General features: G+C 41.8%; 2 protein-coding genes across 3 annotated transcripts; both read right to left on the reverse strand.

The window, feature by feature from the left end:
• Positions 1–21: 21 nt before the first annotated feature.
• LOC112571032 (mesenchyme-specific cell surface glycoprotein-like) lies at positions 22–6,296 on the reverse strand. Of its 2 annotated transcripts, XM_025249816.1 has the most exons (8): positions 3,884–4,020; positions 3,155–3,290; positions 2,852–2,966; positions 2,487–2,660; positions 2,146–2,202; positions 1,316–1,560; positions 586–808; positions 22–275 (listed from the first exon to the last, which is right to left on the reverse strand). In XM_025249816.1, the coding sequence occupies exons 2-7, from the start codon at positions 3,212–3,214 to the stop codon at positions 596–598; spliced, it is 864 nt and encodes a 287-aa protein (XP_025105601.1). In that variant the 5' UTR covers positions 3,215–3,290; positions 3,884–4,020; the 3' UTR covers positions 22–275; positions 586–595. The 2 variants fall into 2 exon arrangements, with proteins under 2 accessions (XP_025105601.1, XP_025105602.1); XM_025249817.1 differs by lacking the exons at positions 22–275; positions 586–808; positions 1,316–1,560; positions 2,146–2,202; positions 2,487–2,660 and adding exons at positions 4,343–4,603; positions 4,825–4,997; positions 6,140–6,296 and having other exon boundaries at positions 3,884–4,105.
• A 1,234-nt stretch (positions 6,297–7,530) lies between these two features.
• On the reverse strand, positions 7,531–12,971 carry LOC112570381 (leucine-rich repeat-containing protein 74B-like). The gene is made up of 10 exons (XM_025248799.1): positions 12,815–12,971; positions 12,338–12,522; positions 12,016–12,123; positions 11,686–11,784; positions 10,569–10,736; positions 10,084–10,278; positions 9,549–9,644; positions 9,099–9,356; positions 8,883–8,962; positions 7,531–8,562 (listed from the first exon to the last, which is right to left on the reverse strand). Exons 1-10 carry the CDS (start codon positions 12,969–12,971, stop codon positions 8,508–8,510), a joined length of 1,401 nt encoding a protein of 466 aa, XP_025104584.1. The 3' UTR covers positions 7,531–8,507.
• Positions 12,972–16,498: the final 3,527 nt, after the last annotated feature.

Raw genomic sequence — 16,498 nt, forward strand, 5'->3', positions numbered from 1 at the left:
ACACTCATTGGAGACAACAACTAGAAGAAAATCGGGTCAATTTATTGTAGCCAGGAAGACCAAAATATTGTTTGAAGAAGGAACTATTTTTGATATGACCAGCACTCGGTGACGAGAGTCTGTGGCCGTCTGCACGGCTCGTGAGATGGTCCGTGTGTTGACGAACTTACTTTCTGAACTCGTCATTGGCCTCCAGCACGGCGTGGGCGGAGATGCTGTTGCTGATGCTTGACGCCACGATCAGAGTTGGCGACACGTCCAGGTCATCGATCAGCCTGCAAACAGAACAGAATGCTCAGCTGGACAGGGAGGGCCTGTGTCACATCTTGCAGCCTGTCTGGCCAACAGAACAGACTGGTTGGTTGGTTGGTTGGTTTAGTAGGAAAGTGCTTCCACTTGATTTCGTGTCCAAAATCTTTGTTGCTTTGTGAGGCAGACTTTGTAGCTGAAGATGCGTGCGCGCGCTTTGTGTGTGTGTGAGTGTTTGTTTTTGATACAACCTCATGGTACGGCATTAAATGATTTTTTTTTTGGATGGCAATAATCAAAGGATTATATAATTTTTTGCTAATGTTGATGACTCACAACATGTCAGTTATGCCGATGTCGCCGATGGTGCCCTGCTGGTAAGGGAGGTCCAAGAGGAGAACGTGGAGCCCAGACGGAAGGCGCTGTGGAAGTAAGGCTGCGGGCAGTTGGCGTCAGGCGACAGAACATACACATAGATGATGCCAGCAGTGGCCGAACCCACGAACATGACAATGTTGCCGTTGTAGTAGCCGGATTCTATGGTCGACAGGTTAGGACCCTGAACGAAAAACAGACTTGGTAATAGACTCTGCTACATGTCAGGTCGTCTGTCACCTTCTGCTGGAAAATATATTTTATTAAATTATGCACACTAAGTAAGAAAGGTGAAAGTGTCTCTGTGACTTGACGGTTGTTCATGAGTGAGGCGTTGACTCCTCGTATATTGGGACTAGCTTGTTGTAAGGGCAGTGCCCATCCTCCCTCGCTATCTTCCGGTTCAGATATCGTTGCTCTAAGGCCTAAGGCACATGCTATCCGTTTCTCACTGTACAGTGGCTTCATGAGTACAACAACTGTACCTCCCATTGTCTAGTGTTCTCTTTTGTACCGGTCTAATGCATTGTTGAAATGTCTAGAAAATTAAAAGTACATCTTTTAAACATTTCTTACCAATTCTAAATGAGTATCAAAAACTCAAACTCAAAAGAACAACTCATTTCAACGTTTACAAGAAATTACACATTTTGCTGTGGAAGAAGAGCGCAGCTGTCAATGTCTTACGAACCAAGAAAGGAGAGGTAGCATCTCGGTCTTGCTGGGGAGAGTGACTGGGATTGGTGAAGCCTCCGTTGAAGATTTCTGGGTGGGTCTGGGCCGCCACACGCTCGATGTTGTCCACCAGTGTCGTGCGCACTTGGAAGGTGTTGCTGTCTCTGATGGAGATGCCCCGCCCGCCAAACAGGAACACGTTTTCTAATCTCAGGGGACTCGTGGAAACTATTCCGTCTTCAATACTGATGGCAGCACGCCCTGGTGTCAATAGTAGGTTAGATAGCCTTTATTGTACAGCAGTTATCATGGTAACAGAAGGTTATATAGCCTTTATTGTACAGCTGTCGTGTCTCTAATGGCAGGTAAAATATGGCCTTAAGATAAAACAGAGAAAGGAATCTTCAACGACACAATGAATTCAAAGGAAAACTGCACAAGAAAGATAACCCATGAAACCATTAGAGTGTACGTGTTTGTTAGTATTCATCATGGCTAGAAATCCGAAATGGATATGGCCCGCAGGCCGAAAAAGGTTGGGCATCACTGCCTTACACCAAACGGACTGGATGTCAAAGTGTCTTGTTACAGTCTCGACTCATTATCTCGCCGACAAGTGGTGCATCAAAACAAAACGAATTTTTACAGCTACTTGCAATGATGGATCCTAATCCACTTCATGTCGCAAAGCCCACCTCTCGACCAACACTTGTATTGCACAGCTGGTGGCGAGATAACGAGTTGTCAACTGTTCCATGGAGGATGCTGAGATAAAGATGTAGTAGTAGGTAGTATCTGTTTTTTTTTTTTTTTTAAACAAAGCGAACTAATGTCAAACTTTCTCACCAAGTTGAGTATCGTCAGCCAGCTGCGCCCGCAAATTACTGTCTGTTGTTTCGATCACTGTAGACACAATGTAGACACATGCTTAAACAGGGCATTGTACAATCTTTGCTTAATTCTCACTACTTAAGTGAGATTAGGAACATGGAAGACGGCAAAATTTGTCTTAAATGCATTCGATTGAAATGAAAGGTTAAAAATAAGAATTAAAATTTGCGTTAACTGTAGTGGCGTTAATCTGGAGCTGGATTTTTTTTGTCATCTTTTTTGCTCTTGGCTTATAGCTTATATTACCAAAGCACAGAAGCATCGAACCGGAAGCCAGGAGGACAACACGCGCTTACCGCCTCGTTCAAGAAGCTCCTTGCCGCGTCGCCAGTCGGCGTAATCGTACTCTGGAATTTCGTTGACGAAACCTGCATCCAAAGTGATGATCCACTCTGTGTTGTTCTGTACAACCCACCTCACCTGTCGGGCCTGATACGTGGAGTGCGCGTTGTAGCGCCTCATGTTCACACCTGACAAAAGACAGGTGTTTGGGTAATAAACATTGAGATGCTGCCGGCCACCACCTCCATCTTTCCCTGTCTCTTAGAATAAATAACGTCGATGTCCAAATATGATATGCATGGTTTTTTTTTTTTCAATTTGGAGTCATGTTTAACGGTTATGTTACCCCTGGCATTAGCAATGTGATCGCCCATCTTACCTAAATCATAGTCGCTGGGGTCCAGGTAGTAGCTGTTCCACGACCGGTTACCCAGAGGGTATATGGTTGACACTAAGTTGGTGTCTAGGTTGATCCGGGCCACAGCGTTGTTCCTCTGTTTAAAAAAAAAAAAAATTATTACCCACAGCAGTTTCGAGTTCAGGGGTGTTCATCAGGAAAACCACCTGCGAATGTAGATCAGGACGTCATTGTGACGTCACTTCTAATTCGATCACGTGACTGATTTCACGCGCTAAATTGCGCGTGGACGATACGTTGCTTCATTAACTGACGTTTGCTTACCGGAAGTGCCACATACGCCATCAGGCCGTTGGGCGATACTATGACGTTTGTGGGTTCCATGTTCTGAGCAACACTGATGGGGTTGCCTTGGTTGTCGCGTACAGGTCTGAAGCGGAAGTTGTTTTCCGCCAGCTCCCTGCAGTGAGACAGGATAATATTGTAATGAGCTGATCTCACAAAATAACGGAATGCTCACTGTAGATAGAACGAGTATAGAATAACAGCGAGATATCAGCTGTAGTCAATTTATTTTCAGGGTTTTGATAGGAAAAAAAAAGATTTATTTTCTTTGTTTTATTATGCTAGGAATGACTTAGTATGAGAAGTTGAGATAGAATAGGAAAACTATAATAGACTGTAAATATAACCAGTGACAGGAAAGCAGACATCAGGTCAGCACTAGACAAATCCGTTATGGAAACTTAGGAAATCAATAGCATTCCCTTTGTCGTCTTTGCACTTCAGTTGCATGTAGTCCATCCTTCAACCCCTCCGCCCTTCAAAACAAACAAACAAACAAACAAACAAACAAACAAACAAACAAACAAACAAACAAACAAAAAATTAAAACAACCCTCCCCTCCAAAAATAAAACAACAAACAGAAACAAACAAAACAAAATACACAAACAAACAAAAAGCTCAAAACAACACTTTGACTTCAATAGCCTTTCCAGCTCTTGGAATCCACAAGGGTACCCGGTGTAACCCGGAGGATACAGCCACTCACGTAAGGTATCCTGCCCGATGCTGCCTGAGAAGAGAGCAGAGAAGCCGATGGTGGTGACAGTAATGACAGAGCTCTCGGTCAGGTCGAATGGGAGGCTGATCTTAGTCACCGTGCCCTCCGGGTCGAGGACGGAGCTTAAATCTTGGGCTGGGCGGCCCTGGTTGGCCACCACCAGCACGTTGCAGTCTTGAGCAAACTCCATGTCCACAGGCTGTGAACCCACTGCACGGGCAAAACAAGTCTTGTTCAGTTAGATATTTAAAGTGTATTGAAAGAAAAATCACACTGAGCCAGTCATTATTATCTTTGTGTATGTTTGAAATTCTTTCATCGAAACAGTTTATTAGCTTTCCTGGAACAGCATTTTAAACACGATTCTTCAAAGAACAAATGACCCCACAGAACTGATTTGGAGGAGGAAAGATAGAAGAGAAGGGTGGATAGTGCCGGATGCTTTACCCGTGAGAGTCTGAATGATTTCGAGTGTTGGTGACACGGGTGACAGTGCACGGTAGATGCGGACCGTGCCGTCCGCCGCAGGGTTCGAAGGGTCATTGAAAGAAATAGCCAGGCGGGCGATCCCCCCAGGCTCCACCGGACGGCAGAACTCGATGTCTAGCGGTTGACCACGGGTGTCGGAGTCCAGCTTGAAGACCGTGACAAGAGTGGGAACACCCTGATACGAAAGGGTGAACACCGACAGGTGACCGGGCTCCTTAGCTGCAGACAAAGGGTGAACAAGTCAGAAAAACATGCAGTGAACAGTCCATTGTCAACACAACTCATTAATGTTAGAGCCAAGTGACTTATTAAGACTTGTCAATAGCTTACTGAAGCTTTTGTGGATGTATGCCAATAACAAAAAGTTTATAAAGCTGGACGCGAGACTCCTAAATAACACACAGGGCTGTTCAGTTCGATTCTGTGGACACGAGACTCACCAGTGACAAAGAGCAGGTTGGTGGCCGGGTCATAGGCTATTCGGTTGTACGTAGAGGAGTTGAGAGTGTAGCCTCCATTGAAGTCCTGCAGCTTGACGAAGGCCCTGTTCCTCAGCAACACGTAGCCGTGGGCAACCGCGACGATCACCAAGGCGATGAGCAAGGCCTTCATTCTGTTGACGAGGACAGTCGCCAAGAGTCACAAAGAGAAGCACCCTGACTACACACAGTGACCTGTGTTCATTTTGAAATAATAATTCCCAAAATATAAGTACGTAATCATGCGTATTTTTAAAGAAATAAGCCATCAAACATCGGCATTCTTACTTGCCACTAGGAAAGTAAAAGAAAATTACTCTTATATACTGGAGAGTTCTGGCGATGTGTTTGTGGCTGTGTCATGATGTTACTTGTAGACCAGATGGTAAAGAAAGTGTCGATGCTGCACGTCTGATGTTTGATCTTTGTTTAAGCTTTTTACTAGCAATTGTAGTTCGTAGTTGGTTTTAACAGCTCATGCTTTTGTATAGTTGGCACTGCTGTATGAATATCTCTTCGCTTTATTGAAAGTTCAAGGGTTGCCTGTACTGTATGTGACTGGATAGCAATCGCTTTTGAAATGTTTTGAGCTAATTCTTGAGTAGGGTGTGGGGACGAAGTTCGCGCGGCACATTAAAACAAAGCATAGATATGTATAGACAGAGTTCTGAACAAAGTGAATCCACTGGTATTTGTTGCTGTTATCTTTAGGATTTCCTAAATGAGTGCAAACTAACTCCATCTGAGTGTCAAAAGAAAACATTCAGCAACAGCACATTGTGTCCTGCTCTGTTTTCGTTTACCAAGGATTATATCTTTTCTCTTCCTATTTAGCTCATGAATACTTTTCTTTCGTCACTTCCTGTTTTATCCAGGTGTGATTAAGTAAAAAAAAAAAATTAGTATAATATTTCTCGTGCCTCTTCGTTATAAAATACCACCGGAATATTATTTTTTGGGGGGAATACTTTACGTTCTATTTTCAGCGATTTTCGCCGAGCGCTCGTGTTGTCCTTTAAAGGAAGAAAGGAATGTAATTATTGTGGCAACTTAGTGCAACCAGTTCAACCGACTGCTTCACACGATAGACACCCAGCAGATAGCTGATCCCACATCGTTTATTAGTGAGTTACAAAAATACAGTTTTCTACTAGTAATGCTATCTTTTAAAGCTCAAATACACGATATAGATATATATTGTTCCTATTGAGAGAACAAAAAATAATAAAATAGAAAAAATAGAAACAATTTCTTGCTGTGTTAACGACTGTCGTACCTTATGCTTTCGCGGTGTGCAAGGAAGTTGACTGCAACTTCAGAGGGTGAGTATCTGTAAAAACTTTGTTCTATCGGACAGCTACTGTATCCGGAATATTAAAGGTCAACATATGTTTTGTTCTCATCCCTTCCAGTCACGCTATCAGTTTTCTCTTTACAAAAGGTGAGTACCTGTGTTTGTCAGCCGCCATCCTTGATAAGCCAAAGTACGAAACAGTGGCATGGTAACCTACTATCAAACTTTCGGCATGTAGGACAGGTCTAAATAAAGAAGCTGTAAAAAAAGGAAAAAAGAAAAAAAAAGACCGAACTCTTTCAGTAGTGACAAGTCAGAAAGTGTTCAAGATAAACATATCTGACCATGTCAGAACTATTTTGTGGCAACGGCCATTCGGCTGAACTATTTCACTGAAGCATGATCTCCTTCATAATCAGAAATGTACAAATATCAGGATGAAACTTTAGTTCAGGAAACTTATGCTGGTATATTAGAATACTAGAAAGGTGGTTGTTAGCCATATAAAACACACGCCATTGTATGATTTATGATGCTCGCTCAATTGGAAATGAATCAAAATTTTAAGAGGACAGAAAACAAAAGAACTTTGCATGTGTAAATCTCAGCGTGTTAAAATGAAATCAGTTTTGTATACTACAGCTATGTACAAACCTTTTGTTACGGCTTTCATCAAGCGATTCTTGTTGAGATTACAATGAAATTACCTAATTCCAAAAAGTGAACTCTATATTAAATTAGTGAGACAAAAGTGAGGTTCAGAACATGCTTTCTTCTAATATTAGTTTATTCTTACATCGTTCCAGCTATTGTTGAGAGTTGGGATTTTGCGAAATGTCAGTGTGTGTGTTTCACCAGCATTCAGTCTTCAGACTAAGCTTAAATATCTATGGAAAATAGTTTTCAAACAAACTTTTGAAAAGGGCGAGCGTGCAGGTAGGCATACCTGACCAGGAGAGCATTGAAAAGTATCTTATTCTTGCATTTGGCATTCATATTAACTAAGGCAAGAACAAAGGCTAATGTAGAGAAAGGTAATGTTATCTTTAACCTGCTGAGTAAGTCATTAGTATCGCTGAAAATCGTGACGTCGGCTGCAGGTGAGACAGCAGTTTGTCTTGACACACCTTATCTCTTAACCTAGCGATACCCTTTTGGAAGGTAGCAGGTCTTCATCTCTCTCTCTCACACAGAAATATATGTTCCAGTTTTTTTTTCGTGAGCATGAACAGATTGTAAAATAGTTCTCGACATTTCCTTTGCCTTTTTTTTTTTAAAGATGGCAGACGTATTCTCCACACGGTCGATCAATCGATTCTGACGGAAGTGACGTGATGCAAACTTTTTAAAAGTAACGTCGATGCTGTGACAGTAACGCAATAGAAACGAGTACAAAATATTTTTAATGTCAGTGAAAGTCATCTCTGATGACTAAACATTATCAAGAGCTCTCCTACACCCAATTCACGTCGTTGTTGTCGCTTGAGAAAACAGCGATGAGCTCCCCTTAAAGCTCGAAAACGCTCGGCCAGTTGTAGTCACGTGATGAGAAATTTGCACGAAAAAAGATGTGCGTTGGAACCTGTATCCTTATACCGCACCGAGGTCTCCATACAAACATAAATGGGGCAAAAAAAAAAAAAAGGAGAAAAGTATGGGCCATCAAACCTCAGTGTTAGTAACTGGTACGCAGCATGAATAAACTTGAATCCACTATGAAGCTTGAGTTTTCTCGGGAGGCAGAGCTGAAAGTAGTGTTAGGGGAAATAAACCATCCGTATAAACCTCAGGGGATGAACGTGAACGGGTCTCAGCTTAGTCGGGTGGTCAGGTCTCATCATAAGCCAAGCATAAGTAAAGAAAAGACGACACATGGAGAAAGTAGAGCACAAATCTGCGTCAACCTGCACATCAAGAACAGATAAGGATGCACCAAGTCAGTTTGCCATCAGGATCAGATCACAGACGGTACATTGTGCACGTCGCAGTCAAGTCTTTGAAGTCCTCCTTCACCAGGTGAATGTCGTTGAACACTTGACCCACTTTGGCGAAGTCGTGTGCAAAGGTCACTGAGGTCCCATGGTTCGGGACACTGAAACTGTAGTCAGACTTAGTGGAGCTAGGTCCTGACTCCATTGCCAACAATTTTCCAGTTCAATGGATTTTGGAGGCTGAACGCTTGTCTGGCCTTAACGGTTGCAGATGTTGTCAGCGTCTTGATGGTGATGTTGTGCGGCACCACAAGGTGGCGCCTGGGTACACTATCGTAGCCTCGTAAGTTTTTTTTGCATTCACCTGCGCCGACCGGCAACCAAATCAGCGAATAGCATCAAGAAAGAGGAGCTGTCGTTCAAGCCTCACCGACGGAATGATCTTGGGGATTTTCTAGGCAATCCAGTAGGTTTCTGGAAAAAAAGTCTACAATTTTGTAATATGTAAAATTTTAACATCCACATGGCACAAAATCTAACTGCTTATGTGTTCGTATGTCTGTTTTACTTGCTGTATACCCTAGAGGTGAATATTTGTTAATCATGATAAACTAGTGTTTTGAGCATCCACGGACATTTAAATACACTAAAATTTGTATTTTTTATTGAGCAGGTGAGGGAAGGGGAGGTCGAAGAATGGATGACTGCATATTCTTGTCCAAAACTATCCTTAAAGATACAGGTATGGTTTAAAAAAAAAAGAGAGAGATAAATGTAGCTGTCAATCTACTCACTCAACATCAATAAGACCGTTCATCTGCACTTTGGAATACAGGATGTTGATCTGTTCTGATGACAAGTCCAGCTGTGCCAGCTGCAACAGACGTCGGAAGTTCGTTTACACATGCAGTTAGCAGGGGACATGTATGTCTGTTAGTGTCTGTAGTGCACAACAAGTGTGTATATATATATATGTGTGTGTGTGAAGCTGAAAGATCTTTTCCCCTTACTCTGACAGTGTCTGTGAATTCCTTCTTGGTGATTTTGGAAGGTCCGTTTAGGTGAAAGACCTCAGAGGGCGACATGGAACACTGCTGCAGAGCTCGTCTCAAGTGTCCCACTGGATCGGTGCGGAATCGAACCATTTCTTCTACAGTGTACTTTCGTTTGGGCAGAGAAGGCAACACTCCTTCGTACTGAACAGTGAAACCTCTTTGCTCCTGAAGCTTGCGAGCCAGTTTCACGAACTCTTCTTTCACAAACACGTGCTTGAGTTTTTAAAAAAAGAAACAGAATTAGCAGTTAATGTATCAAAGGAGAAAAAAAAGAGTAATCTTGATGTAGATGCGGTAAGCAAAAATTTTACACTGGAATATTTTGCCTAAAGTCAATCTTCTGAAAAGATGTTTTATAATGAATATATTTTACAGATATTTATTGCCGTCTGATGCACTGTTTACCGGTATGTCCAGGTGTCGCAAGGCGCTCGAGTCATTTTCTTGAATGGCTTCCAGCAGCAGCATGGCATTGTCTCCGTCAAACGGGTTGCAACCAATCTGACAAGGAAACAAAGACGACAGCAAAGACAAATTTAATAATTCTTGGGGTCAATCACGATGTTTGTTGCGATATAACCCTACGATTGGGCCTGTGGAGTGCATCTTCACAGGTTGTAAAGGATGATGGACGACTGACTTACTAGTTCTAGACTTCCTGGAAAATTTGTCCTTATTCTTTGGTCTTAGCATCTTTTTGAGCGCGTTCTCTCCGGTTTCTAAAACATCTTCCAATCGATCAAAGCGAGATGTCCTTTATCATCAAGGATATTGATAAATTCCTTGCTAAAAATACATAACCTACCAACCCCTCGAATAGAAATCATATATAATGTCTGAAAATAGGTTATGGATAGTCATAAAAGGGTATGTGCCAAGCCAGAACTTTTGGCTGGCGAGGAAGGAAACAAAGAGTAAAACCATTTTTGGTAAAGCTTACCTTGAGGACCTGGAGGATGTCGTTCTCACGCAGGCCGGCCGCTAGGTGGGGGATGCCGTCCGCGGAAATACGGCAATAACTGACATCCAGCTCCAGGAGGGTGCGGTTGTGTCGGAATACCTCGCCCACGTGTTGCCCACCCTGGAACCCGAGCCCCGCCATGGCCATGGAGAAACACTTCAAGCCCACATTTTCCTGACAACCAGCATCAGACACTTATTGACATCCTCCTCCTCTCCTCCTCATCAATCATCAATCATCATCAATCAATCATCATCAGAGCACACACACACCCTCATCACCACTTTCATAATTCGCTCTGAACATCGAATGAATTGAGTAGTATGGTTGCTGAATACAGCGAATACAACTCGAAGACGTGTCCTGAAGTAAACCGTCTTCAACTTAACTACGACCATTAAGGTGAGCACATGCACATCCAACAATGGACAGAGATGGAGGCAGCAGTAAAGTACACACAGTACCTCAAGTCCTTCAGCCAACATGGCGGCTCCTCGCGAACTGAAGTGATTCCAGTTGAGGTCTAGAAGCTCAAGCGATTCGTTTTCACACAGGGCTTCCTTAAAGCACCTTGCTCCGATTTCTTCAAAGCTGTTGTGAGCCAGTCTAAGATGCTTCAATGCTGGGTTGACCTGCAAACTCAATGTTTGAGTTCAGTACCAAACCATCTTGCAGGATGGAGATTTCGTGAGAATGAAAGAAAGCACATACAAAAACAAATAACTATGAAGTGTGTGTGGAAGTCATCCTTATATGCAAAAGTGAAAATTTGAAAATGTCATCGCATGGTTTATAGTTTTGAAGTTTGGAGTAAATAATCATACGTATAATGAGAACTGATGCAGAAAAAGAGAAAAAATAGGACCGTTAAGTAACCAGTCAAACAAGTCGTAAATAAATGTATTTAATCAGACACACCAAATGGAGGCTGCAGCATTGAATAATGTCAACGACCTTGCAATATGCTAACAGGTAATTGCAACGGGTAGCGAAGTGGTTAAAGCACTCGCTTGGTACCATTGCAGTGCGAGGCCTTGCGTTCAGATCTCGTCTCGGGGACGCTTTCTGTTCACAGAACTGACCGCGGGAGTTTTCTCTGGGTACTATAGACATCCGCTCCCTCTTCCCTCATAGTCAAAATCATTGGTAGAAGCACTTTCTCACCAAAGGAACCAACCAGCCCGGTAAATGTGACATAGAGGCCGTTCTTTGTTACAAGGAATGTTAGTAACAGAGCTTCACACACTACTCACCGAAAGGACTTTCCCAAAGTAAGGGGAACAGGAGTCGTCTATTTGATTTCCTGTCCGAGAATACGATGGATAAGCACTTGACATACACATATAAAATGTTGCCAACCAGCTAAATCAAATAAATCTTTTATTTTACATTGTTGGTCGTAAATCACGAATAATACTAGGATATTTAAAATATATGACTCGTGTAATTTATTAACCAAAAGGTTACCAAGACATAACTGCAAAAGTCGGCATAAAAATAAACATGTAATTTGCTTTTTTCTATTTAACTTTTAAAAAAGGGAAATGCTGCCATGAATCTGTATGTAATTATACTTGTTACTAAACCTGAGAGATCCAGCTTAGTAATGCATCGGTTGTGGACGAGCAGGTCACAAATAGCTTTTGCTCCGGCATTTCCAAGTTTGTTTTCTGTCAACACCTTAAAAATAGAAACAATATCAGTTTAAGATTGATACTTGGCACGCGAGCTTCACACCTTTAGTGTTTATGTATTAAACTGAATTTGTCAATTTAATTTCAGAAATTAGCGAAGACAATTGTCGACGCTTTTCTTCATTAAAATAATTTCTCCCAGAGCTGAGAAGCAATAAATTCGTTGGTAGCGACAAGAAAGCAGTGCAAACTCCAATCAGAAGCTGATGACTCATACCAGCTCTGTTATGTATAGATTCTCCTTCAAAATGCGGGCAAGAAATTTTGCTCCTTCGTGTTCGATCCCGTTTCCTTCAAGATTCAGCTTTTCTATAATCGTATTTCTCTGCAATAAAACATGAAGTTCTTATAAGTCTGTTTTCTTTGCAAATCATCTTCAGTATGATGAACCTTGTTAACTTTTAAATACATCTTGATATGTCCAGGCAAAGCTAGTACTAGAGTAAGTCCATCAATGAGAACCAAAAAGAAAAAATCTGAAACTGGAGTTTTAACACGAATTAAGGCTGATTGTGTTTAGAATTCTGAGATGAACTTGCCTCTAGTGGAGCGGAAATAGCTTTGGCACTAGCTAGTCCTAAACCGTAAAAGCGAAGGCTGATGGCCTTCTTCTGCAAGCTGTCCAAGAAGGAGGAAATCGGGGTCACGCCGAGGTCATCACACATCTTGATATATTTAGATTTTCCCGTCAGGTCATCGTCACCCCGATGTGGATTTAGCAACACTGTCGAGACACACTTTAGATTGATGAAAAGCCGTTATTTAATGGACGAACACACACACACACGACTTATTTGTTTCTATCCTTCAGCTTGCAAAGCATTCATCGGCCAGTCAAAGGTCAATGCCAAGGAAACCACAGCAAAATGAGAGAAAACTTTACATACATACGTCCGAACTGCACACGACAAGATTTATTAACTTTTAGATATTGGATATTATTGTACTGAATATTATATCTTAGATGTTAGATACAGATGTGCTGGGTTTAACTGCAAGAACTGTGACCTTTGTACCTTCTTCGTCGAAGTCTAAGTCCGTTTCATAGCTGTCGTCATCAGAAGAAACGAAGGAGAGAGAGGCTAGAGAAGACAATTCTCGCGACACCTTCTTGGGAGGGATGGAGGGTACCGGGCTTGTCGTCGTCACAGTCGATTGTGAAGTTTTCCACATCGTCGATCTCGACAAACACACCTTCCTACAGAGATGACCAGAACGAGCACAGCGAGGAAGTGAAAGTATATTTTTGGGAGCTCACAGCTTTGATCTTTTTTGTTCGTGTTTACTCTCTGCTTGACATACCCTATCCAGAGTCACACGAGAGTGACTGTTAGTGATGGTGAAACTAATTAATCGTTTTGACAGTAACGAAGGAGGATTTCCCAATATGCATAGTCGTCATATTTGCTTAGTTTTATTTTATAACATGAAGGTTAAATGGCTAAAAACTTTCTAAAAAGACGGAAACAAATAATTATAATTTTAGTATTCTTAAAACAGTTTTGATGAAAATAAATCGCTATACTTGTAGTATCCTTAAAGGAAAAGGAAAAAAGGCAAACATATTAATTTCAGTCCAACTCGCCATTTCCTTCCCTATTTTAAAATGAAATGTCAAATCAACGAAAGCATGCAGGATGTTGTCAAAAGCCTCGTGAACAATGCTGTTTAAATGCATAAAGCAAATAGAGAAGGTTATAGATTACGGGTACAATAATTAAGTACCTGAGGTGTTTGTGGAGTTTTGACAAAAGCAAAATCTTTCACTTCCGTGAAGAAAAACTCGTTTTCCTCTACGATGACCTCCAGCCCAGAATCCCTGGTTAGGGCTTTCGTTGCCGACGACGAACTACCGGCCATGACAGTAGGAGGGAGAAATTGAAAGAGGAAGAGAGGTGTTGGAACTGTCTCTCTGCTGTGTCTGTTCCCGATTTCTGTAGGATATTTATTAAAATATGAATATAATGAGGGGAATATTGTCTTTGTACAATATTGAACTATTTCTAGTCAACATTAATCCACCCACCCTCCCATATATATATACACACACATTTAAAAGAAGTATTCTGTGACTAAATTTTAATAGACTAATGAACCTGCACAAAATGTATTCCACACACGCACACACGAAACATGTGGTAGTAATAAAACTACGACTTTGGTCGGTCCTAAACCTCTCTTCCTTCTACAAAGGACTTTTGTTTGTATAGAGTATCTTACATTTTTTTCTGCCCGGAAGCCTCGAATTTAAAACGAAAGAACTCTTTCTTTTCGCCTGCGAAACATGAACACAAATAGTAAATATCATTTTAAGAAAGCCTGGACGTCGGTGGAGAGCCAGGAGCCCAGTGAAGTCGCAATGTTATCAGCTCCCAAACAACTTGGCCTCCCAGACCGATAGGCCGAGGTCCTGCTTTTATTGAGGAGAAATAAAGGCGCCAAGTAACATGCTGACTCCGATAATACACATACATTACACTGCATTGTGGCCATGACAGCATCAGGATCGGTAACTCTACGCCTTTGAAGTGCTTATCGCCCTTGTTCATGGCAGGCGAGACTTGCACAGCAGCTCACTGCCTCGTCATTAGCAAGTCTTAGGCGAGAAAGATATGGTGGAAAGGGGAATAATGGTAGCTGGTTACTTTTGGCATTACTCAACCGATTCTCCCCCATACCAGAACCCCAGACCCTGAGCAGGAGGACCAGGATATCAAAACTGCAAGATAGCAAAATATTTCACTTGCTAACTCACGGAGAAGCTGGCGAGGCCAGTAAAATGTGTTAAGTAAAGGAAGAAATAATTCTTTAAATTTCTTTTTATACGATGGTTTTTCTTGTGAAAATGAGAACGCATGATTATGCTCAAATTAAAAAATAACTTAATGACAGAAGCATGTCATTACCAATTCTCCCGTGAACCAAAGAAAGAAAAGAAAGAAAAGAAAAGTAAGATATTTGTTTTTAACTTAATTTTTATCTGTTAGAGTTAGCAGGAAGATTATCTGAGTATAAATGAAGCTTATATCTGCATGGAGTTAAATATCATCTGAGGTACAGAGCTGAGAAATAGAAAACCGGTTGAAGATTTCAAACTGAATTAACTACACTGTAAATCGGATTTACTTACAGTGGATTATTTAAATGGTTTCTTTTACTGCTGGATTACAAATTCTAGGCAACCAAAAAAAGACTAAACTGCCAGAAGTTATAATCCTTGAAACTTTAACACGAGAAACACGATCTCAACTTACGATGGTCCTCCGTGGCCCAGAATCACACATCCACCTGACAGCCGCACGAAGTTTGCGGCATCTTCACAACTTGGTTCTCTCGATAATGGTTGTTGTCGTCTGACTACCTTTTTTTTTGGCAACAACAAATTGACAGGCGTTAATACCAAGAGACTGAAAAGAACAAATTTAGAAAGTGCGGCATAGCAAGTTATCTGTCCTTTATGGAGGAGCCTCGTGCTGGAAACGTGAGCCCACTATCGTCGACTAAAGAGAAGATCGATGACTGCGCTGTGAACAATCCGCAGGACTGCTTGGTTGCGAGGGTCGGACGTGTTCGCAAGCAAGGACTATATTGCCCTGCGCAGTGACTTTCGTCACTTCCGGTGTTCATTTATCTTCCTGGGCAGGAATCAGGAAGAGTGGTGTCAGACTTGACGGTGGGCTGTAGAATTCTGGTTCTTTGGCCAAAGACCAGGGAGGTGCCTCGAGCGAAGCAGGTTGCAGGTGATTAATGGAACTGCCCAGATGACGGGACTTTGCCCCGAGGCATGATGGCTCATTCGTACATCGTTACTGTGAGTTACTGCTTCCTGCACCCGATACCCGCTGAGTTAAGTACCTCAGGAGTCAGCGATGGCGGGTGTTTAGACCCGTGTTCAAAGTGTAGAACACTGTTCTGAATAATATTAACACAGTCAAGCAATCTCAGGCCGTTTCTACCAGTCGTTTATTGAGAGTCTTTTATCTTTTTAATTTGTGTGCTGGTTTCGCAATCTCTCTGTTCATTGAGAGGAACAGTCTGAACAGTATTGTCCATATCTGTTGTAAGATAATTGTATCACAGAGAGACTTAGCGTCTTTATGTAACCAACAAATAGTAAGAAAAGCTTCCTGCATTTTGTCAATACCTGAGCGCTTACTGACGAAAGAATTTGTGTTATTAAGCTCAGGTAAACGCTATGCCATGCCGATATGTAAAAGCTATAGGCACCTGAAATAGTTTGTGCCATGTGCAGTCTATATACTCAACCTCAGATGAATTGTCAGTGGTGCGTGCTTGCGTGCGTCTGTGCTTGTGTGTAATGTTGTAGGTGCGCACATGAATGACTTGATGTAAGTTTTTTGTGTTTTTTATATGACTGTCACTTGCCGATATCTTTTCATTTGCTCATTTATTTTCACTTGCTGACACCTTTTTTGTGTTGCACCTTGTAACGAACTTTATTTTTGTGTCTAGAGCACCTCCCCATGTTCCAATTGCCAATTGAGACAAGTAAAGTTGGTCATTGTCATTGTCAAACTTCTAGCTTGACAGAAAAGAGAAGGACTCAGAAAATCTGGAAAAATATTCTTGTAAATTATTTTATCACGGAATTTGATGAACAGACATTTAATGGTAAGTTCACACACACACACAACAACGAAAACCAGAAGAACCCATCCCTCCTTTATTTCATAATTTTG

Source organism: Pomacea canaliculata, linkage group LG8, assembly GCF_003073045.1.
Source record: "Pomacea canaliculata isolate SZHN2017 linkage group LG8, ASM307304v1, whole genome shotgun sequence".
Classification (NCBI taxonomy): domain Eukaryota; kingdom Metazoa; phylum Mollusca; class Gastropoda; order Architaenioglossa; family Ampullariidae; genus Pomacea; species Pomacea canaliculata.

Coding starts and splice junctions, on each gene's coding strand:
- LOC112571032 (XM_025249816.1), bottom strand. CDS start 3,214: ATGGAACCCACAAACGTCATAGTATCGCCCAACGGCCTGATGGCGTAT. Junction 1,561..2,145: donor GGCTGACGATACTCAACTTG/GTGAGAAAGTTT, acceptor TATTGACACCAG/GGCGTGCTGCCATCAGTATT. Junction 809..1,315: donor ATGCTACCTCTCCTTTCTTG/GTTCGTAAGACA, acceptor TTTTTCGTTCAG/GGTCCTAACCTGTCGACCAT.
- LOC112570381 (XM_025248799.1), bottom strand. CDS start 12,971: ATGTGGAAAACTTCACAATCGACTGTGACGACGACAAGCCCGGTACCC. Junction 12,124..12,337: donor CTATTTCCGCTCCACTAGAG/GCAAGTTCATCT, acceptor GTTTTATTGCAG/AGAAATACGATTATAGAAAA. Junction 10,737..11,685: donor AGCTGGATCTCTCAGGTTTA/GTAACAAGTATA, acceptor TTGAGTTTGCAG/GTCAACCCAGCATTGAAGCA.